General features: G+C 41.4%; 1 protein-coding gene across 2 annotated transcripts in view; it reads left to right on the top strand.

Moving 5' to 3' along the window:
* PLPPR1 (phospholipid phosphatase related 1) overlaps nucleotides 1-24,752 on the top strand; it is a 263,307-nt gene that overhangs the window by 195,369 nt on the left and 43,186 nt on the right. For both annotated transcript variants that reach the window (XR_001121460.2, XM_004372219.1), the window contains exon 2: nucleotides 17,062-17,250. Coding sequence is in view for 1 of the 2 variants with exons in the window: in XM_004372219.1 (XP_004372276.1) it covers nucleotides 17,071-17,250 (180 nt within the window). In the remaining variant the exon portion in view is untranslated. The remainder of the gene's footprint in view (nucleotides 1-17,061; nucleotides 17,251-24,752) is intronic.

Genomic DNA, 24,752 nt, shown 5'->3' with positions numbered 1-24,752 from the left:
TAATTCTCGTACTCTGGCTTTTGTCCATGTACTGGACCACACTCATGCACCACCTACCACATGCCAGGCTCTGGGGATATACAATGAATAATAGCCACACTGTGTGTGCAATCCCTGGGAACCTCACAATCTGGGGCACTAAGTTTTTACTGACTTCCAGGTGGTGCTATGTGTCTTCCAATCCCTCGGTGTACAGTGGAAAATCTGTAGGAATCAAAGAGGCCTAATTGTTGCTGTTCTGTCTCTTAATGCTCCCCTGTCCCTGATCACACTGGGTAAATATAACCTTCTTTTGATATATCCAGCTAAAAATATTTTTCCTGATTCCCAGGAAATAGATTTCCTATCCCCCTTCATGGAAAATAAAGGAGCCTGTGCCTCGGAAGCAGGAGCCCTGGTGGCACGGTGGTAAAAGTGCTTGACTGCTAACCCTAAGATAGGCGGTCTGAATCCACCAGCCGCTCTGCAGAAGAAAGACATGACAGTCTGCTTTCGTAAAGATTTACAGCCTTGGAAACCCTATGGGGTCATTCTGCTCTGTCCTGTAGGGTCTCTATTAGTCAGAATCAACTTGATGGCAATGGGTTTTTTTGGGGGGGTTTTGATGCCTAGGAAGGGATAGTCTAAGCATGGAGTTAGCTCATACAGCAATAGCGCGAAGTGGTTTTCAGAATCTGCTTTGGGAGACTGGGTGAGGGTGATGATGTTACGTATAAGGTGTCAGTAGATGGAGCTCGGACCGGCACGCTGACTGCACACTCTAGTTACGACAGTTCTGACATCAAGACTGTGAGGAAAATGAAGATGCCATTGAAATGATCTTTCACACACTGGGTTCCCTTCCCTCTGGTGACCAATTGCAAGAGATCAAAAGAGTTGAAAATGAAAAAGTACCTTGTGGTGAACAATAATTAACTACTTAGGAATATAACTTCCTGGACTGTTTATCTTGACATCCCTGGCCTAAGTAAAATGCTCTAAATGTGTCTTCTAAAGTAATTTCACATTTCATTGAATAAATTTCCATTGACAAGGCGTGCTCAGTCATAACCTCGATAGTATAATGGCAGAGTATTTAGAGTGCCACATGATACAGATTATGCATTGTGCCATGTTCATAAAGTTTTAAAGTGGAACAGTCATTTTCAAAAGAAACAAAAATCAATCCAAGAGGATAAAAGGGAAAAGAGGAGGCTTAGATTACTTTGCAGAACCTCCAGTCAAGCATGGACATCCACAGAGTGACAGTTTTTCATAAGAATCAGAAGATTATGGGCTACGAGAGCCTTTCCCCTATCATGTGTATTAGAATAATTGTTCCTCTAATTCAAATCTCTAAGCAGCTTAATGCCTGTTCTTATCTTGTTTCAATTTAGAGAGAATGTAACAACAAAGATGCTCTATCTGTTCAGTGTCTAGTTTTCGAAATGAAACTGTTCAAATGACTTTAAGCTCTAAGCTTATGTGGTTGATCACGTAGCTGGGTATTCTTTCCAAAGAAGGTGAAGAAAGCCTCCCCCAGTTCAAGACTCAAATTGAGAAGTGGTTTCAAGGTTGTTAAGGGGATATGGGAGCCCTGGTGGTGCAGTGGTTAAGAGCTACACTGCTAACAAAAAGGTTGGCCCTTCAAATCCACCAGCGCTCCTTGGAAACCCTGCGGGGCAGTTCTACTTTGTCCTGTAGGGTCACTATGAGTTGAAATCAACTTGACAGCAACAGGTTTGGTTTTTGGTTAGTTCTGGTGGCTCAGTGGTAAAAGCGATTGACTGCTAACCAAAAGGTTGGCGGTTTGAAAACACGGGTGGCTCCATAGGAGAAAGATGTGGCAGTCTGTTTCTATAGAGATTTACAGTTTGGAAACCCTGTGGGGTTACTATGAGTTGGAATCGACTCAATGACAGTTGTTTTTAGGGGGATATAAAAACATCTCCCTAGCTAAATATATTTGGGAACAACTTACCCTAAGATTAGAGGGGGAAAAAGTCTGCTCCATCCAATGCTCTGAATGTCGTAGAATCACCATGATTGTGTTAATTTCCATGCCAGACTCCATGGTGTGCCAGCAATATTAGCTGACAGATTTGGGATCTTACCCATGGCAACAGGAAGCCATCCTCACTGAAGCCACCCTTGCTTCCTCCAAAACTAAAATAAACTATTGATGAACAAAAGTGTGGTAACACCCCAAGCTAGATTGCCTATTGTGTGACTCTTCTCTGGAGGGAATGTTTTGGCAATGAGTTTTCTTGCCTTAGGGACTTGGAATACTTTGAAGGAGCACAGGAATCATTCAGGCATGTATATAAATTCCTTTGATTCTATTTGGTGGTGTAGTGGTCAAGAGTTCGGCTGCTAACCAAAAGGTTAGCAGTTCAAATCCGCCAGGCACTCCTTGGAAACCCTATGGGCAGTTCTACTCTGTCCTATAGGGTTGCTATGAGTCGGAATCAACTTGATGGCAATGGATTTGGTTTTGGGTTTGGTGATTCTATTCAAGGACTCACTTCATATGTCTGTGTTATGGGTTGAATTGTGTCTCCCCAAAAATATGTTAAAGTCCTAACCTCTGGTACCTGTGAATGTGATCTTGTTTGGAAATAAGGTCTTTGAAGATGTTATCAGTTAACATGAGGTCATGCTGGAGTAGGGTAGGTCCTAATCCAGGGTGAATGGTGTCTTTATAAAAGAGAAAAGACACCAAGAGACTTATAGAGGCAAGACAGCCATGTGAAGGTGAAGACAGAGATTGGAGTGATCTACACGCCAAGGAACACCAGAGATCATCAGAGCATCAGAAGCTAGGAGAGAGGCACAGAGCAGATTCTTCCTCAGAGCCTCTGAAGGAATCAACATGGCTGATACCCTGATTTCATACTCCTAGCCTCCGGAACTGTGAGACAATGAATTTCTGTTCTTATAAGCCACCTCATTTGTAGTTCTTTGTTATGGCAGCCCTCAGAAACTAATACAGTCTGCAAACATGGTACCACTTGTGTCATCAAAGGTAACGGAATTCTAATCAATTGGTAATGACTACCTAGAGTTCTATGTGGAAAATTATTTGAAGACCTACTGGGTTCAGTGGGACAGAGTCCTAAGAATTATTGGTGCTGTGATAATTATGGATAGAGGAAGGTGAAACATATGGCATGTTTCAGAGTCTAGTTGACTCTGAATTGTTATTTTTTCTTACATTTTCTCACTTTTTTAAAAACACAGAGGAATGGGTTCACATTTTAAACAGTACTTCACATTTTAAACAGTGAAGATATTAGTCTAACATTGTATCATTCTCTGATAGCTTATTAGGTGCTTATTACAAATGGTACAGGCATTTGTGAGTCACAAATACCCAACATAGGAGCACTTGGAGAAGTGGAGAACCAACCGCTTCTGCTCTGGGAATAGTGAAGAACGTGTGCCTCCTGGAATCCCAAAGAGCAAGAAGAGGTTTTGAAGCTTCTAGGTCTCTTCTCATCACCTGACAGACTATAGGCACAGCTGTATTTAAGGACTTAAAAGGTTTCTGGAGTTGACTGCTGTCTTTCTCTTCATCGTTGTCCTTACCAAATACATAGTAGGTGTTCAACAAATATTTGTTGTGATAGTGATTGGCTCCATGCTGTCTAGAGATGCCTAGTGCTAGACTGCTACAGTTTAGGAAATATATTTCACCATAAAAACTTTTGTTAAATGGTCACCTTCCCAGTGTAGCCCACAAAGTCTTGTTTTTGTTTTTAATTCACAACTCAACATAGAAGAGCTCTCCTCTCCCTTCCTCTCTTCTTAATACAGCTCCACTAATCTGCTTCAAAGAACATCAGGAGTGATGTCATGCTTTTTGTCCCTGTCACTGTGAGTTGGAATTCAACTTGATGGCAATGGGCTTGGTTTGGTATAATATGAATTAGAAAACAGGACTCTAGACCACCTTTCACTCTGTGATCTCCCATGCCCACACAGCTCTGTGCATCTCTGATATGATCCCAGCCACCATCCTTCTCAACTCCTGAATTGCTGCCCTGTGAACTCCAGACGTTACCTGTGTCATCAGCAAAGTCCTTTATCCTACCTTTGTCTGAACAGTCCCATCTTCTTACTCTGAACTTGAATCTCCTTAATTATATTGCTTCCCTATAGCCCTCCCAAATGGCCATGTTTTAATTCCCACACTCCTTGTGCTGCAAGATTTGGAGGCAGGATAGGTGTTAATCTTTGCTCTCCATTGCCTTTTCCAGACTATGATCTCTCTCTCCTTCCTAAAATCACTCAGCTTGGAAACTCATACCAACAGCCAATAACACTCATCCTGCCTCCTTGGTGCAGTTATACAAGGCCCTGGACATTCCTCCCCCTGCCCTCATTCCTTGGAGATTCTAATTCTTGGCTCATTGTTACTTTTTCTCTAATGCTACCCTTTTCATAATTGTCTTCCATCTCCTTTTCTGGTTCCTTCTCATCTCCCAGATCCCTCTTTATTCTTTGTACATTCACTAGGTGATCGCATGCTTTGATGACCCCAAAATGTATCTTAATGCAGACCTTTCTCCGACTCATATCCAACTGCCTCCTTGACATTTCACTTGGATGCCTAATTAGAAAAAACAAAAACAAAACCCAAACCCAAACCCATTGGCATCAAGTCCATTCAGATTCATAGTGACCCTATAGGACAGAGTAGAACTGCCCCACAGGGTTTCCAAGGAGCAGCTGGTAGATTTGAACTGCCAACCTTTTGGTTAGCAGCCAACACTTAACCACTGTGCCACCAGGGCTCCAGATGTCTAAGAGGCGTCTCAAAATTTGTGTGTTTAAAATTAAACTTCTTGTTCAATAATTTGCCCCCAAAACCTACGCCTTTTACAGTCTCCCCGATGTGATTAGAGACTTTGTTTTGTGCACTGCTATTTTCCTAATGTCTAGCATATAGTAGATGTTCAATAAAAGTTTAATGAATAAATTACTTTGTATCTTTGCAGTAATAGTTGAAACTAAACTTTTACAAAACATATTTTTTTCTACTCTATTGTGAGTGAGCGAGCTAAATAAGATTTTGTGATCTTGCTCTGGAAGTGTGTTGTAGTTGTTGTTAAGTGCCATTCAGTCGACCCCTCACCCATGATGACACCGGGATGATAGCACAGCAATATTAAAGGTATTCTGAGCACCAGGTAAGTGACTTGTAAACAAACCTTTGTACCAAGGCTGATTTCTCTGAAAAGGGTTTCTACCTACTTCAGTCTACTACAGATTACTTCCAGGGTCACCTTCTTCAATGACAAGTCTGATTTTGCCACCTCCCCACTCAAAATCCTTCAGTAGTTTCCTTTTGAATATGTAATGAAATCTAACTTCCTTGGCCTGGCATGCAAAGCTCTCCTCTTTTGGGTTCCCACCAACTTCTCTGCCTTCATCTTGAGGTAAGGTCTTTAATAATGGACTGAATGTGCTAACCCCAGCAATGAATCTAGCCCTGACTCATCTGTGTCAGTCAGAGCTCTGTGACAGAAATGAGACTGGCTTAGCAAAGAATGGAACATATTGGCTCATGGACCTAGATCTCTATGTACTAATATAGAAAGATAGTCACAATATGTTGTTAAGAGAAAAGGAAGTTGAAGTTATGGAATAGCATTTATAGTGTAATTCTATTTTATGTATTTTTAAATCCAGTTATGGTTGTGTGTATCTACATGCCTGGGGAGAAAAATAAAAAAAGACTGAAAGAATAAATACACACCAAATGTTAATAATGATTTATCCCTACTGAGTAAAATTCTGCTGGTCAATTTTCCAGTTTATACCCTTATGTATTACAATGTTTTATAATTTAAAAAATAGGTTCAAATTTACAGTCAGTTCATGGTAACACACTGGGAATGTAAGGCCATCACAAATTGTCCAATATGTAGCCACTAGCTGAATGCACCTTAGAAGTGAGGATGACGAGACTTCAGCATGCTTACTTTGGACACGTCCTTAGGAAAGACCAATCACTAGAAAAGGACATCACATTTGGTGAAGTAGTTGCTGTTACTAGGTGCCGTCATCCAATTCATAGTCACCCTGTGTACAACAGAACAAAACACTGCTCAGTCCTGCACCATCCTCACAATTGTTGTTACGCTTGAGCTCATTGTTGGAGCCACTATTGTCAATCCATCTTGTTGAGGGTTTTCCTCTTTTTCACTGACCCTCTACTTTACCAAGCATGATGTCCTTCTGCAGGGACTGATCCCTCCTGATAACATGTCTGAAGTATGTGAGAGGAAGTCTCGCCATCCTTGCTTCTAAGGAGCATTCTGGCCGTACTTCTTCCAAGACAGATCTGTTGGTTCTTTTGGCAGTCCATGATGTATTCAATATTCTTCACCAACACCGTAATTCAAAGGTGTAAATTCTTCTTCTGTCTTCCTTACTCATTGCCCAGCTTTCGCGTGCGTATGAGGCAATTGAAAACACCATGGCTTGTGTCAGGCGCACCTTAGTCCTTAAAGTGACATCTTTGCTTTTCAACAGTTTAAAGAGGTCTTTTGCTGCAGATTTGCCTAATGCAGTGTCTCATTTTGATTTCTTGACTGCTGCTTCCATGGGTGTTGATTGTGGATCCAAGTAGAATGAAATCCTTGACAACCTCAATCTTTTCTCCATTTCTCATGATGTTGCTTATTGGTCCAGTTGTGAGGATTTTTTGTTTTTTTTATGTTGAGGTATACTCCGTACTGAAGGCAAGGTAGAGGGTCAGCAAAAACGAGGGAAACCCTCGATAAGATGGATTGACACAATAGCCACAACAATGAACTCAGACATATCAAAGATCATGAAAATGGCACAGTACCAGGCAATGTTTCTTTCTGTTATACATAAGGGCACCACTCAATGGCAACTAATAACCACAGCTACATTTCATTATAATTAAAAATTCCATTTCTCAGTTGCACTAGCCACATTTCAGGTGTTTAATAGTCCCATGTGGCTGGTAGCTATGATATTGAGAGTACAGGTATAGAACATTTTCATCAAAGCAGAACATTTTTTTGGACAGTACTGGTGGAGGAAATCAAAACTCAGTTTCACCCCTACAAAGTGAAACACTTGGAGAGCTCACCTGACTGCGTTCACCAGGATAGTTGGTCCTGCTCACATGCAACCACATGAGGCAGATGCAGGCCTGAGCACCTGTGCTCTGATAGCCCCCAGGAGTTGGAATGAGGTCCTGGTTTGTGTTCATTTATGCAGCATCTTCTAATTGTGGAGAAACTATCTAAGCGACAACCAAATTCAGTAATTTAAAGGGAAATAAGGAAAATCCCTACTCAGAAATACTTAAAGGAAAATAAGAACATCTAAATCTTTTGCAATGCTGAGATTTACCTGTTTTAATTAGAAAGAAAAACAAACTGGTTGATTTGGAGAAAATGTTTTTCCTTTCCTCCTCATTTGCCTAATTCCCAAGCAACATAGCAGTGCATATGGCAAAAGAAAACTCGTGTTCCTTTCTGGTAGGGAAATGAAAATGGTATCTTAAATACTTCTTTATAACGTTGTTTTAAAGCAAACGTAGGACACTTTCCCTTGGTTCCTTAGTTTGCTTTTTCAGTTGGAATCTTTAACATTGCTCCATGTGGCGTGCAGAAAAATCAGGAATAGTTTTATGTTTCCTTCTAATTTGGAGTCATAAAATGATTTACAAATGACTTTTCTTTTCCATATAAATCTGTAATTTAAAGCTCTTGATGAGAAAAGAACGTTTATTATAAATAGCAAACAGGAACTTGCAATAGATTTTTATTTGAGATAACGCTATTATTTTAATATTTAAAGCAACTCATTCTATTTCTGATATCCTTTGAAAACCATGAAACAATAGGTCCGTGAAAATGTCTTTCATGTTTTAGAGCACATCATTACATTGACATCTGTACATTAATAAACAGAGGAACTCCTGTCCATTTCATGCTTGTGGACTTTTGTACAAAAGTCACAGCAATCAAATGTCTTGAGATTTTCTTTTCTCATTTTATAAAAGATTAAGAGTACATTAGCAGGCAGCATGATCCTTATTTAAAGGCTAGTATTGTGTTAGGAAGAGCCCTGGTTGCACAGTGGTTAAAGCACTTGGCTGCTAACCAAAAGGTTGGCAGTTTGAACCCACCAGCTGCTCCATGACAGAAAGATGTGGCAGTCTGCTTCCGTAAAGATTACAGCCTTGGAAACCCTACAGGGCAGTTCTACTCTGTCCTATAGAATTGGTATAAGTCAGCATCGACTCAACGGCAATAGGTTTGGTTTGGTTTATTGTGTTAGGATGCGTCTGTCAGTTTATAGTACTGTGGTGGTTTGTGTGTTGTTGTGATACTAGAAGCTTGCTGAAAGCAAAGAGGACTTGAAGCACTTACTGATGAAGATCAAAGACTACAGCTTTCAGTATGAATTGCACTTTACCGTAAAGAAGACAAAAATCCTCACAACTGGGCCAATAAGCAATATCATGATAAATGGAGAAAAGACTGAAGTTGTCAAGGATTTTATTTTACTTGGATTCACAATCAATCCCCTGGAAGCAGCATTCAGGAGATCAAATGACGTATTGCATTGGGCAAATCTGCTGCAAAAGACCTCTGTAAAGTGTTGGAAAGCAAACATGTCACTTTGAGGACTAAAGTGCGTCTAACTCAAGCCATGATATTTTCAATTGCCTCATATCCGTGCAAAAGCTAGACAATGAATAAGGAAGACCAAAGAAGAATTGACGCCTTTGAATTATGGTGTTGGTGAAGAATATTGAATATACCATGGACTGCCAGAAGAATGAACAAATCTGTCTTGGAAGATATACAGCCAGAGTGCTCTTTGGAAGCGAGGATGGTGAGACCTCGTATCATGTATTTTGGCCGTGTTATCAGGAGGGACCAGTCGCTGGAGAAGGACATCATATGTTGTAAAGTAGAGGGTGAGCAAAAGAGAGGAAGACCGTCAACGAGATAGATTGACACGGTGGCTGCAGCAATGGGCTCAAGCATAACAACGATTGTGAGGATGGTGCAGGACTAGGCAGTGTTTCATTCTGTTTTACATAGGGTTGCTATGAGTCAGAATCGACTCAATGGCACGTATCAACAACATTGTGTTAGGTATGCACAAGAGCTATAGGATCACAGGAGGGACTTATCATATCATATCATACAATGGAGATGGTCAAGAATGACTTCTGGGCAGTTTCAGCAGCTTAATTCTTTATCTGAACCAATGTCCGCCCACTTCTGGATTCTTTTTATGACATCTGTACCTAATGGCCTATAGTGGAATACTCCTCATAGCAGCCCTATGAAGAGTATTCTAGTATAGGCCATTAGGTATAGCTGTCACCAAAAGCGTCACTATGAGTCGGAATTGATTCAATGGTACACAACAACAACAGAATACCCATAGTGATGGAAAACACATTACATGCCCCCAGCCTCAAATAAGAGACATGTTTTTGTTGTTAGTTGCCATTGAGTGGATTCCGACTTGTGGTGACCCCATATGTGCAGGATAGAACTGCTCTATAGGGTTTTCAAGGCTATGACCTTTCAGGAGCAGATTGCCAGGCCTGTCTTCCGAGGCATTTATGGTGAGTTTGAACCACCAGCCTTTTAGCTAATAGTAGACCACTTAATCATTTGTACCACCCAAGGACTCCTGTATACAGAATCAAATATGTCATGAAGCCCTATACTGGCTGATCCCATTATAGCTGCTCCATGATGACTAGGCAATTTCTTTTGTTGGACTGAAATCCTTTTCTATCATATTTTCCTTAGATTAAGTGGATCAGAATGTTTTAAACCCTTAAATAAATTACCTTTACTTTGGATTTGTGACATCATACATTAGGATTTTAATATGGATACTGTTGTAGCATAAACAGGCCAATGGACGTAAGAATAGAGTTCTCTTTTTTCTTCAGTCTAGGCAGAAGACTAAAAATGATTTGTTAGGACAGGTAGGGGGCTAGAAAGCCATTCTTTAGGCAGAAAGTCAAACCACTCTCTCCAAAGCCAATTCAGTGCTCAGTTAGAAGGCAAATTCTGCACTGATGATGATTCAAATACTGGGCTCGTGTTCACTTGTGATGTCAGCTTTTGCTCATACAGTGCTGTGCCTACTGATTAAGTCCATGTCTCTTTTACTGAAAACCTTTTGATTATTAATAAAGGAAATTTTAAAGATGAGGAGAAAATTACATTTGTTTTTGCTACTGTAAGTGTAGTTTCTTCAACTGGCTCTTCAAAAATTGAGAAGGCCTCATCTTCACAGATTAATGAGACTTCTCCCCTATTCCCACTCAAACCCTTTTGGACTTATTCACTTAATAAGTCTGCTACAGATATCTTAACTGTCAGAGGTTGCACTAGTCTTAATTCCTTGGAATAGGGTTAACTATCCTGGATGCTTTGTCAATATTTGGAAGAATCCATCCACTCTTCCAAAAAATGCTCAGCATTATGAATCGGATGCTGCTTTAAGTACTTGATACACAATCCTCATTTAACCCCCATGACAACCTTAAGAGGTAGGTACTACAGTATTATAGGCCCCATTTTACAAATGAAGAAACTGAGGCACAAGAATTTAGATCACACACCTATACAGAGCAGAGCTAGTTTCTAACCCAGGCAATCTGTTTTACACTCTTAGTCTTTCATTCTGCATCTTTCTCAAAGTAGAACCTAGAGGGAATCATAATGCCACCTCTTCCGTTCTACCTCACGATTTCACTTTGATGTGAAGTTATCAAATCCCATATATACACCATCATACTTACCACTGAGTCATTGTTTATCATGTCACCCCTTCATGAGAACCCACAGGAAGAATTCCTGTCCAGTCACCATATCAGAAATGATCTACGTAACCTTAATTATTGGTTTGTTTTTATCTTATAAATACTGTGAAATGTGTAATTGACTGGGATTTCCTTATTAGTTGACTGTTACATAACTTATACTCAAGGGTATAATTCCTGTCTCCATTTTATGCCACCGTACTTATTTTCTTCTTCTGTTCCAAATTCTCATTGATGCTGGCTTTCTTTATTTGATAGAAGTTGACATAACCCCTTTTTGGAACAAAGGAGTATACATAAATGTGCCTCATTCCATCTTTATGGAGTAGTTATTATTGCCCTTTATACAGATGAAGAAACTGACATTTGGAGACACTTAAATAAAGTATCCGAGTCTATACCACATAGTTTAGCACTTAATATTATGCTGTCTTATATTTGTAACCTGAGTTTCCACAGGCTGCATGAGTTCATGGGGGGAAAATAAGATCACATTTACAGTAATCATCCCAGCTCCACTTCTGCAAATTGTGTGACCTTGGGCAATTCATGTAATATTTCTGTGCCTCTGATTCCTCATCTGTCAAGTGGAACTAATACCTACTTTACAGGGTGGTTTATGTAAGTGCTTAGAACAGTTCCTGCTAACACATACATAATGTATGGCATCGTCATCACCATCACCATCATCATCATCTTTTGACTCTTGTCCTTGTTTATGGAGAACCTGCAGACCCTATCAAAGAGTCATCCAGTTATTTCTAAGGGTCCCCATTGAAGTCTCACAAGGGTTTATTATCATTTTTCTCATGTGCTTCCCCTCCAGCCTACTACATCGATTTCCATTTTCATCAATGCTACTTGAGGGTTTCCTCTCCAGCTGTATGCAGCCATTGACACCTGAGCCTAGGATGCTTTCTCAATCCTGAAAAACATGCTAATCCTTGAAATGTGCTAATCCCTGGAGTCCTCTCTAAGGCACAGCTTCAGTATCACAACTGTGTCACATATTGGTTTGAAGGATACCAAACCAACATCTATCAGTCATCTAGGCTCCATTGAAGTGCTACTTCTGCCCTGAGTTTCCTTCATCTGCTTTCTTCGTGAAATTGAACATATGTCCATGGGGATGGGCCAGGACCAATATCCTAAACAGATACCATGCTGCCCTCTCCACCCTCCTTGTACTCTTTTCTCCCCCAAACAACAGCTCCTCCTTCTTTTTCTGTCAACTCCCTTCTTAACCAGTTCACCAGACACATGCAGCCGTGTATGAATCCCATGGGTTCAGGTATAACACTTCCCTACAGATCACTATCTATTCCCTGTATTGGTGAGCACTCCTCAGTTGAGTCACAAATTGCTTGGGGTCAGAGAGCATGTCTGAGAATTCTTCACCTTCATAGCTCTTAGTTTAGCGTTGAGCTTAGAGTCATCTCCCATGCACAGTTGTTGGTTGGTCTTGATAACTCTTGGCCAAATCAGATGTGAAACCTCTTTGGAGAAAAAACATTTATTGTCTCATATAGGGTGACGAACTACCTGAGTTTGTCTGGGACTGTCCCAATTTTAGCACTGAAATTCCTGTGCCCCAGCAAACTGCTCAGTCCCAGACAAACCAAGGTGGTTGGTCACCGAGTGCTAGGATTCCCCAGTTTGAAATATGTCCTTTACACTGCAGACCAGATACAAGTCCTCTCGTTATAACCTCACATCTTTGCTCCACCCTCCTGGACACACTCACATATACACTTACACACACACACACACACGCAATCACACCACCAGTGCCTGGTCTACCGCTCCCCTGGCTTGATTAGTGGTCCAATTGCTCCAGACTTTACTGACAAAGTGTCAGCCTGCAGGAAAATGTTCTCATCTCAGCCTCTTCTCTCAGCTTTGTGACCTCCCCAGTTATTGCTGTCTGTGACATTTACTCCTCTCTAACCAGCAGAGGTCCTGGGGAGAAACACAGTGGTCTCAACCATGAGAGGCTGGATTTCAGATATTGCTGGCTTCTGCCTTCTGAGTCCTGGCGGAATGATCAGGACTTGATAGTTTCCATATTTGGGTTGTCATTCTTGGTAAGCGACAGCCCAGGAAAATCCTTGGTATGTTAGCTCCTTACACCTTGTTTTCCTCCCACAGCCATAATTGCTCGTTTCACACTGACCTCCACCAGCACTTGGGCCCAGTACAGCCTCACCATCTGCTCATGTGACACCAACATTATGGCCTCCCTCTATGCATCCCTAAATGGGGCCAAGGAAAGCAGCAGAGATGACAAGTGTGCCAGCTGGCACTGGTGACAAAAACCTAGAGAGTGATGCATCATGGCCCAGGACGGAGGAGGAAGGGAGGACGCTGATAGCTAATCGTGCAGCATCTTCGGTTCAGCGAGGCAGACTTCTCTGCTTATGGGAGCAGAATCAACGTGTGTTGTTTTGTTCCTGCAGTAAATGCACCAGCTTCTTGTTGATGTATGGTCTCAAGAGAATGTTCAGTAGAAAGGAAACCTAGAAATCACGGTGTGGATTGGTCTATTTTTCTTCTGTGCATCTCTCTATGGCATTATCGGGGGATTCTCTAGGGAGTTTGAGGATTGCAAGGAGAGAGGTTTCTGGCTGCTCAGGGGAAGAGCCGGGGCAGATTGATCATGCTAGGGGTCAGGTCTGTCCCTTAGGCTGCTGAAGCTCCCACCCACCTCTGCTACTCTGGTGAAGGCTGTCAGTCTCCAGGGTTCTCTGTTCTTTGCTTTAAGCCCTGCAATTGATTGACTGATTTCATTCAATTCTCTCTGAATGCTGCTCCAGGATTAAATCAGTCAAGCAGCCACTTGAGATTTGTTCTAGAGATTTCAAATTTAGCTAGGTGACTTTGGCTTTTTTGGTTGTTGATTTTGATGTATTTGATGTTAAGACAGTTCCATAAGTTTCTGTCCTTTGCTTTTCTATTGAGTCGTTTACACACACACACACACACACACACACACACACACACACACACACACACACGTGCATTGCCTTACTATACTTCATTTTCACCTCTCTCTTTTTATAAAAGGAGTAGGAAATGGCAGCACAAAGGCACCCAATAAGATACAATACTCGTCCTCAATAGAGGAAGCTAGATGCCTTCTTTTTCAGGCCAATTAGCCCCTCCCACTCCCACAGGTCCTAAGGAGCTCTGGTGATGCAGTGGTTAAAGCAGCTCAGCTGCTAACTGACAGGTCGACAGTTCAAACCCACCAGCTGCTCCGCGGGAGAAAGATGTGGCAGTCTGCTTCTGTAAAGATTTACAGCCTTGGAAACCCTTTGAGGCAGTTCTGTTCTGTCCCGTAGGGTTGCTATGAGTTGGGATCTACTCAACAGTGGTGGGATTGTTTTTGTTTTATCTCCCAAGGGCTGATGAAGCCTTTGAAGCTCCAGTGCATCAGCCAAGAGAGAGAATGAGAGAGAGAGAGAGAGTGATGTGTTTCCAACCACACACATTAGATACAAACAAATCCCGTATCAGCCCTGTACCGGGGCAGAGACAGCCCCAGTGGCAGAGTCTCAAAGAGGTTGAAATCCTAGTATTATCTCATCTCCAACACAGTCTGAGGTCAGCCGGCTAGGTCCCTTCCTAGTAGGTGGACTCAGTTGACCAGTCAAGCACAAAAGAAATAGAAACTTCATGGCCTTGACTTCTAAAATACCCTCGGGAAAGAGCACCCATTAACAGCAGCAGCTTTGGGGCACTTATCTCTCAGTCTTACATTAAAATACATATCCAAGCCTTTTCCTGCAGCTATAAGGAAAAGAAATAAGCCAAACACTTGAAACAGCAGAGATGGCTGGCCTGAGGGTTGGTGATTTACACATGGCACCATAAACAACTTCAGGCATGGAGAAACCCACCGGAGTACACTGAGGTTACTGGATGGTCAGAGGTTATGAGAGGGAGATCCTTTAGCAGGGATGGAAAACATGCCAGAGATCAGAAGAATATAATCCTTGTGGGGCCATAAACAAGTCATGTCCAAGACATGGTGAGTATAGAGTATGGTCTGTTACATACCTGGAGATGAAGAAAGGTGATGTTGCATGTGACCAAAAGGCAACAACCTTTACAGCAGATGGTTAAGAGTCTGTACTTGAGACAAACTACAGCTGAGAGACACTAAAGGCTTCTGAGCTAGAGAGGAAAAGTACTGAAAGAGGGAAAATGGAAGGATGGAGGAGGATTCTCAATCTAAACGAGCCTTAAAGAAGATGCTTTCTGCTACAGTGAGGAGGAATTGCAGAGGTGAAAGCTCAGAAGCAGAGACTGTGCCTGATTCCAGAGAGTGGGATTGAGTGGGGCAGCGTGTGGCTCTGCTGCAATGTTGTGGCTAAAGTAATGGGTAGGAAACTGGACAAGAATCCCGAACAGTTGACATGCTGCCTTAGAGTTCAGCTCTCTTGCACTTACACACATAACTCTTCACCCTTTTGCGTAGGAGTCCATTTTGATGCCATGATAAAGACCTCCCCACTCCTGCACCATCCCGCAGATCAGGAGGCATGGGTTTCTAGTTCTGGCTTTAACCCTAACTAGCTATGTGGCCTGAGGTTAGACATCCCAGAGCTGAAATAAGAATTTTAGACTTCCTACGGCCTAAAAGGATCATGGTTTTGCCCTCACTGCCCCGTGTTGTTTTTAGCTGCTGTGGAGTCAGTTCCCGACTCATAGCCACCCCGTGCACAACAGAAAGAAACTGTCTCCATGATTGGCGGCAGATCAGATCATTGTGCTCGATAGGGTTTTCATTGTCTGATTTTTAAAAAAGATTGCTGGGCCTTTCTTCCTAGTCTTTCTCAGTCTGGAAGCTGTGCTGAAACCTGTTCAACATCATAGCAACACACAAGCCTCCACTGACAGACAGGTGTGGCTGTACTTGAGGTGCCTTGGCCAGAAATCGAACTCAGGTCTCCCGCATGGAAGATGAGAATTCTACCATGGAACTACCACTGCCCCATAAGTACTTTCAAATAAAAAACAATTTTAAATCACGTAAAATGTACAAAGATGTTTTACCAAGTTCTGATGTTTTCCCATAATGATTACTTCGATGCCTTTGACCAAATCAACATTTAAAAATACATTTGCTCCACTGTAGTTTCCCTGCCATGTGGATGCTCAGTCTAAGCACATGTTCAGTTGGCTTGTTGGATAATCCAGCAGTGGTCAGTTCCTGGCCTGGGCCTCAGTTTTCTCATCTTGTGAAATAAAAGTATGAAACTAAAAGATCTCTAAAATCTCTCCCAGCTTAACATTTTTGTCATTTCATAACGTCAAAGATCTATTTTCTATCTACCTTTATTCCCATCTTATCTTGGCATTTTGGTGTTTTCCAAATATGAATGAGAAAAATTATGTTGATATTTCCATATCCCCAACCCCCACGTACCTGTTAAAGGCCATATCTAAACCTCAGTGAGTATCTAGGGCATTTCTGAGTCAAATTAAAGAATAATTGTGTCCCTTCTATGTCTAAGCCTTGCAATGGATGTTTGCCTACAATCAAATATGATCATCAGCAAAAAACCTTTGATTTACTGGTGAAAACATTTTGGAATAAAACTAAAACCATTCTGGAAAGGGATAAAAGTTATGACCGATGTAGACTACTTACATTATATTTCCATCCCTATTAAGTAATTTAGGGTGTGGTCCTGAAAATTTCCCTTAAGACCTGTATGCTTTAGCTTTCCCATTTGTTCATTCATTCATTTAGTCAATCATTCATTCACTCATTTGTGATTCAACCTACCTCTAATCCTTTCCAATAAGGTAAGTCTACCTCTAATAGTTATGAAATTTCTTGTGAACCAATCTCACATCTCCATCTTGCCAACTTTGATGCCACTGCCCTTTGACTTGATACTTTCTGTCCTGGTTTCCATGCATCCTCTGAGAGGGAAGCAGCAGAAGCTGGGTCTCTATCCAGCCTTGCTGTGGTTCTCCTTTTAGATGGGACCTGCTCATTATTTGCTGGAAGGTTTACATAACAGATGTTACAAGGCAGACAAGCAAGCATGTACTCCCAGAGCTCAGAGCCCAGAGCACATGAGCCAGGCATGCACACATTCACCAACACCAATCCCAGGAGGGAGAGCCGCTGGGGTGATGGAGGGAAGGTGCTCTGTGGGGCGAGCACTGCTCCGAAGCCCTGCTAATGTCTTTGTGTGGCCATGCTGTATTTTCAGCTTGTCATCATGGCTGGGACAGTGCTGCTTGCCTACTACTTTGAATGCACCGACACTTTTCAGGTGCATATCCAAGGATTCTTCTGTCAGGATGGAGACTTAATGAAGCCTTACCCGGGGACCGAGGAAGAAAGCTTCATCACCCCTCTGGTGCTCTACTGTGTGCTGGCTGCCACCCCAACTGCTATTGTAAGTACAGAAATTGACTTCCTTCTTTATTGTCAGACTCCAAAGAGCATTTCCTCTCTGCCTGGTCTCCTCTTTCCTCTCTTCCTGGACATTCAACGGCAGTTCTATCAGTGGTGTCCTGTTTCAGCCAAGACAGAATGAGGGGAGCTGTGCAGAAAAGCTCATTAAAATGTGTCTTGTCTTTTATAGATGGCTTTTGCTTTTTGGTATCTGAATTAAAAAATATTTTTTTAAAAAGCATGAGTGAATGTCATAAATCAACAGGTGAGATTAGCTAGAGTGTTAAGGACACCTACTGTGGCCCTTGAAAAAAATAGGCTGTGGGATGTGTATATTCACAAGAAGCTCTGAATGTAAATACTGACATTGATAGAAACACTCAGGTCAGAGTGGAACGGAATCCCCCAGCCCTGCGTCTCCTGCTGTTCTGACTGAACTTCTAGAGAGGCCAGAGATGAGAGAAATCGCTTGTCCCCAAGTTTGCCGTGACTCACTCTTGATGCCTCTGGCTCTCTTCTCTTTACGTTACACTCAATTAAGTTGCAACTTTACCTCTATTTATTTCATTTTCTCTCTCATGAGGCAAAAAATCGGCCAGCTTATCCTCTACGGGGAATGCTTCAAGAGCATAAAGCCTGCAGATCTGTGTTGTCTGGTAAAGTGATTCAACACTTAGTCTTTTTAATTTTTATTTATGAGATTATATTTTGTGGGGGACATAAAGTAAACTTTTCTGTGTGTAAACATACTGCAAGGTCAGATTAGTTGGGATGTGATCTCAGTTCTCACTTTCCCTTTCTCTTCTAATAACCATCTCCCCCAACTCTCTTTCCTTTCCTGCCTGCTGATGAGCCCCTAAAATATATGCCTTCTTTTGGGGCAGTAATAGCAATACTGACTGACATGCTGAGGAATATACCGATTACTCAGATTTCAGGCAAAGTGTTGTTTTCTATGCAAATGTTTTCCTTGTTTTAAGATAGAGAAGGAGCCCTGGTGGCGAAGTGATTAAGAGCTCAGGCTGCTAATCAAAAGGTCGGCAGTTCGAATCCACCAACCACTCCTCGGAAACCCCATGGAGCAGTTCTACTCTCTCCTATAGGGTCCCTATGAGTCAGAATCGACTTGATGGCACATAACTACAACAACAGCAAGATGAAAAATGGAAATGAATTCTGAGGAGAAATAATAGGGACATAGAGCACTCTGCGTTCATTTGATCATTGAGTCCCACGCTCAACAAAGCTCCGCCTTAAATGACAAAATTATGCGGTAGGGATTAAGGTCACTGTCCACAAGCTACAACATGGTGTGGCAGAGTGGTTAAAAACAAGCTTTGCAGCCTGACGTACCTCAGTTCAAGCCCTGGCTGTGTGATTACTGTTTCTTCCCAGATAAAATGGGGATAAGGGACTGCCAATTTCATCAGAGATATGAGTCATATAAACAACTCAGCACGGTGCCCAGCGTGTATTAAGTAGTCAGGAGTAACAACATGGAGAATAAGAAAATTGAACATCTTAACTGGAAGCCAATCTTTACTCTCTTCAGGGTCACAGACCAACTTCCTCAGTTTAAAGAGCATTAGATTGCACTGAGTACACCCAGCCCTAGAGCGATGAGAGGTGTGTCCTCCCCAGAGGAAGGTTAACTTCTGCTTGGTCTTACTCGAATTTCCCAACATCCTGGGGAATAAAAGAGCACATAAAAGGCACCCTTCTTCATCTCTCACAGAGCCACACACTTCATTCTCCAGAGAAAAGCAGGAGGATAGATTGGGTTTTATCTGGAATGGTTTACTGGTGCCTCTGTTTGGAGGCAAAGGGCTTAGTCTGGAATCAGATCCTGGTTTCTTCCTGTCTCATAAGCATGTCATTTTCCTGTGTATTCAAACATGCAAGGAAATATCATTGCCAAGCTTCTCCTATAATTACTTCTTGTAATTATAGAGAATTTTTTTCATTAAAAAATTAAAGGAAGCAAGGGAAAATTATTTTAAAAAACTATGAGCAGAAATTAATGAATCAAAAAAACAGTAGAATTGATCAATACAATCAGCTAATTCTTTGAAAAGTAAAATGGACAACCCCCTGGCTAATGTAACATAAGAAAACAATATAAACTGTTGCCATCAAGTTGATTCTGACTGATAGTGGCCCTATAGGACAGAGTAGAACCGCCCCATAGGGTTTCCAAGGAGCAGCTGGTGGATTTCAACTGCTGACCTTTTGGTTAGCAGTGGAGCTCTTAACCACCGTGCCACCAGGGCTCCAAATAAAATAATATAAGTAAAGAAAATTAAGAAGAAATAAGAATATATAAGCAAATATACATAAACCTTTGAAAGTCTATACTCTATTTTTATGTAAATTATATATACAATTCTGTGCCAATAAATGCTTAAATCTCAATAATATTGACAATATTCTATGAAAAGACAATGTATCAACAATGCCTTAAGAAGATGTAGAAAACCTGAATATAGGAATAACTATAGGATATAATTTTAAGTGTATCTAAAGTTTATCTCACAAAACAGTACTGGAGACACATAACTATAGAATAAGTTCCTTCAAACTTTCGATTATGAAAACTGTGACCAATAATGCTTATTAGCCCCTAAAATATATGCTGAGGAATATTCCATAAATGATGATGATAAGAATAACATCTTTTAATTTACTTATATTCTACAGTCCTTGCCTAATTTATCTTCACAATGGCCCAGTAAAATAGAAAAAGCACCATTCTAAAAAACCTAGGGGAAGTGTTTGGTCTAATTTCTTTATTTTTGAGTTGAGAACATTGAGACTTAGAGAAGTTAAGTGATTGCCAATGGCCCCAGCTACTTCCATGCATGATTGGACAGATGGCCACCCATTTGGTTCTACTTTTGTTTTCCTCCCAAGTGAGGGCCATTGCTAGGAACCAGGGCTGATTATAGCTGACAGGTTAATGGCAGAGACTTGGTGTGGCCTTGGAACCCTGCTGATGGTGCTTGATCTTCCTCCAAGACATGAAAATAAGTGAGCAGCAGCAGGACAGAAAGCAGAAACTTTCTGATGCTCAGGGACATTTTCTGGGAGCAGGGAGCTGCATTCATTTTCTTCTGCCCAATCCTAGCAAAGTATGGCCTAAGAACTGCCTTTGTTTGGCCACTTTGTGAAAGATCTCAAGTGTCTAACTCAGCACACCCACTACTTCTACAATTCATTCTTCACTCTCTTCACACTGCAGTCATCCTTTCTCAGGTTTGGTCTGTCATGAGAGGCAGGGTATCCCAGTCACAGCTCTGCCATAGTAGTTGTCTGGCCTCTGGTAAGTCATGTTCCTTTATAGACTTCCTCATCTTCAGCTAAAAGGAGGGTTTGGGCTAAATTATCTCCAAGATCCCTTCCTGTTCTCAGAGTCCATGACCTAAAAAAAAAACAACACATTCAGGTTGGAAAGTTCTAAACGTCAGATTCCCAACCCCCAAGTCTCTACCTTCTCTGTCGAGTTCAGTTTTGCACCTCTGTGCCTGGTCCAGTGTTTCATGGAACTCCACAGTTTATTTCTCTTCAACACCGTTTCCTATTGTCCCTGAAGTAGAAAGAAGACAGGACCCCTTTTGGGTGACAAACTGATGCCAACTTCAAAAAGTAGGTTGGTACTCAGTGTTCTGGGATCCTCAAACCCATTAACCACAGAAAAAACCTAGCATCCTGCAATGCTGTGGGTCTCTGTGGATGGGCATTAACACAACCTTTAACAGCTGCAGGAACTTACAAGAAAGATGTAAGAGAAGAGACTCTGCCCAGGGTTTGACCTGTCATTTCCTATTTCCTCCTTTTGTGCTTTGCTGTCAGAAAAGATCAGCGTCACATTGAGGCGAGGCCACATGGGATAAACGGAGCCAGGCCGAGGCTACTGCTGTCCCGAGTCTTTAGGAAAGGTGGGCACATGGGGAATTTATGGTCTCCAGAACTGTTTATCCAAAAGCATAGCCAAAAATGCTTCAAAAAAACCTGCAGGGTGTGTTCTGACCAGCCTGGAAACCTTAACTACCTACTGCCTGGGACTGCCTGAGTAGACTCATATACTCAGAGTCAAAGGCTGAGAGAGCCTGTTTGATAAGAGGATTTACAAGGCAGAGAATCTGATTTACCCTTATTTTATCTCAGCTCCAGTACCACAAGGCATGAGAAAATGGCTATTAAGCCTTTTCCTTGGCCTCACAACAAAGTGACAGAGGAGTATTTAGTTTAGTATGGAAGCAGCAGTACATTGGATTCCCAGCCTGGGAGTATTGAAACAGCTCGTAGTTTGCATGCAAGTGTGCATGTGTACATTTGCATGGCTCGTCCTGAATTTTCTAGGAAAGGAAGAGACAAACACAGTGTGGTAGAAAAGCACAGTTTGGAGGAAATTGTGACTCTTCACTCAGGGGCTTCTGGACTTTGAACTCTTACAGTGAGTGTAAAAGCGGAATGCATAGTGGACTCTCTGATTAAACACTGAGTCTTGACTTTTTGAGGAGGGACGCATCGGCTGAAGCAAAGGAGACATTGCAAGACATTGTACTCCCTCTTAATCTGCCTCTTCCAGGCTCTAAACAACCTTGTATATTAAAATTATTTCTTACAGTTCATATCTTTTTCCTTTTTTATACTTTCACATGGGTTCTGTTTTTTAAAATAAATTTTACTCTGTCCTTATAATTTGTATTTTTTTCTGGGAAACATTTATAGATATCCCCATTAATTTTTGTGGATTGAAAAAAAATCCATTTTCTCCTTTTCTGCCCAGGTAGCCAGTGAAATTTTCTTACATTTGCTTTAGAGATTACTTTTCCCCTAACACCATCACATAGAGAGATGTGCTTATGTCATTCGAGATGTCCCTTCTAATGACTAGTGATGATAATAATATTAAGGAGCTCTGATCATCTGTTTCTTGAAAAGACTATTGTTTGTCTAAAAATATGTGATAGTCAGCTTCCTTGGAGATCACCATGGATTTACTACTTTTTATTGAGAACAGTATTTTAGTTAATTTCTTTTAAATTGCCATTTCTCTTGTACCCATGACTCAGAAGAAGAAAAAAAGATGTAAGAGAATACTATGCTTTGGAGATGCATCAACCTGGTGCTACATTTTATATCAAGTGTCATCTCAAGACCACCTTCTGCATCGGTAGATATGGCCTCTAGAGTAAGACTCCTGGGAAGGCTCCAGTGCACAAAATTCTTATTACCCCAGTTACTGAATGATTATCAAAACGCCGTCATCCAAGTGGTGTCGATTCCATTTAAGCCCTGATCCTTGGGAAGGCATAGGAAGTGTCTATAGCTTAATTCAGTCATTTCCACCAAGGTGTGATAAAGCAGAAGGGAGGAGAGCCTCTCTGCAGTTGTGTGATTGTCAACCACATCCATCAGGAGGGATTAAAGCAAAGCACTAAGACTTTGGCAGTCAGGGCCAGAAGCATAGTCTGTATGTTTAAAATCTCCTGGGTCACTGTTAAATAAAATCTGCAATGAAAACCATGTTTGCCTTTCTTGGAAATGCTCATGACTGTGGAAACCATCCGGGGAGAATATTGGAAGCATTAAAAAATCCCTGGGGCTGAAACCTCTGAAGCTTTTTTTCTAGTTGCCATAGTGTTGACTCCAACTCATGGCGACCCAATGAGTGTCAGAGTAGGACTATGCTCCACAGGGTTTTCAGTGGCTGGTGTTTTGAAAGTAGATCACCAGAAAGCTGAGGCACCTCTGGGTTGACTTGAACCTCCAATCTTTCAGTTAGCTGCTGAACACATTAACCATTCACACCACCCAGGGAGTCCACTCTTAAGCTCCTTAGATGTTAATATTGGGGAGGGTATAAAGAGCCCTGTCCTCTTCCTCAGTGTCAGACACGAAAACCCCAGAGAGAGAGCAAGATTCGGTGGGTAGCCTCTGCTGCCCTTTAAGAACCTAAGCAAAAGAGCTATCAGGAGATGCGACGACACTGAGATAAACTGTGTCCACTTAATTTTAAGGGAAGATTACTTGGCGAGGACAAAGTCCCATGGGATTTTAAAGTGAATGATGGCTGACAGAAGAGGCATTACAGGAAATTGGGCGGGACCTGGAAAGCTTAACGAACTGAACTGAGATTGAAGTCCGGTTATGGGATTTCAAAGTTTCACTCAGTGAGACCTCTCTTGTCAGCTTCTATCATAAAGGCTAAGATGCTGGAACTGAAAAGCACCTCACAACTCTTTCATTCAACAGATGAAAAACTTAGGCCCACAGAGATCCAGTGACTGGTCCAAGATCAAATACCTGGTTAGAGGCAGGGCAGAACTAAAATCATACCACGTTCCATTATGCTAGGACTTGGTACAATGATTTTTTTTTTTTCCAACACACTCTCTTACCGGGATAGGACGGCAGCTTAGGCAATAAACATTCCCTGTGCATCTACAGATCTTTTACTTACACGTTTTTAATCCTTTCAGTATTTATGAGATAAACACATAAACCTCAGTTTAAAAATCATGAAAAAAATAAAACAACAACCAAGGCTCAAAGAGGTTCAATCACTTGCCCAAAGTCACACCTCAAGAAATGAGAGAGCTGGGATTTCAACTCCAAAGCCCACATTCAGAGAAACAGCAACAATTCTGAGATTGCCAAGGACCACAAAACCATAACTAGCGTATGTGTGAACACAAACTATGTATTCCGCAAATTCTAGATATGCTTTGTAATGGCAACCACATTTAACATGCAGAGAAACCCCCTTACAGTATGTAAGTTAAATACATATTCCGGGACTATTTTTTCCACAGACTGTTTATATTTTGAAATCTAAAAGCTGTCCCCTAATTTGGAAATGGATAGTGGTGATGGTTGCACAACATGGTGAATGTAATTAATGTCACTGAATTGTACTTGTAAAAATGATTGAAATGGCAAATGTTTTGCTATATATATATTTTTTCACAATCGAAAAGAACTGTACCCTAAATTTTTTGCATTTATATCATTTATTTATCACTTACCAGATCTCCTGTAAAACATTTGTGAAGAAATGTAATCTGAAAGATAATACATCATATTGATGCATTGTATTTCTGAGTTATCTGTTCATTTATCTGCCATCCAATTTCCATATTTGAAAGATAACTTGATCAAAACAGAACCATTATCCTTGTTACTTAAAGTATATTTACTATTATCAAAAGGTCAGTTGTCACTTGGGATTGGAGCAGATGTTTCTGAGGGGTGAGAAACGTGCCAGTAGAATTCATTTGCAGTTCATTTATTGCCAGATATGGAATTTGGCCTTGAGCATTTCTCAGTGGGGCATACTCTCACTTGCTATGAGTGATATGATATCTGCTAGCCAACAATCAGAAAGGCCATGATAGGCAGGGCATCCAGGGTGGAACACATGGGGAGTGACACATGCCCCAGCAGCTCTCTGATCAGAGTGGGAGATGGAGACAGAGTGTGTGGCAAAGATACAGATGG

The sequence above is a fragment of the Trichechus manatus genome, unplaced genomic scaffold (genome assembly GCF_000243295.1).
Source record: "Trichechus manatus latirostris isolate Lorelei unplaced genomic scaffold, TriManLat1.0 scaffold00016, whole genome shotgun sequence".
Lineage (NCBI taxonomy): Eukaryota > Metazoa > Chordata > Mammalia > Sirenia > Trichechidae > Trichechus > Trichechus manatus.
Note: the sequence above shows the minus strand (reverse complement) of the source record. Positions and strands in the feature narration are given on the sequence as shown.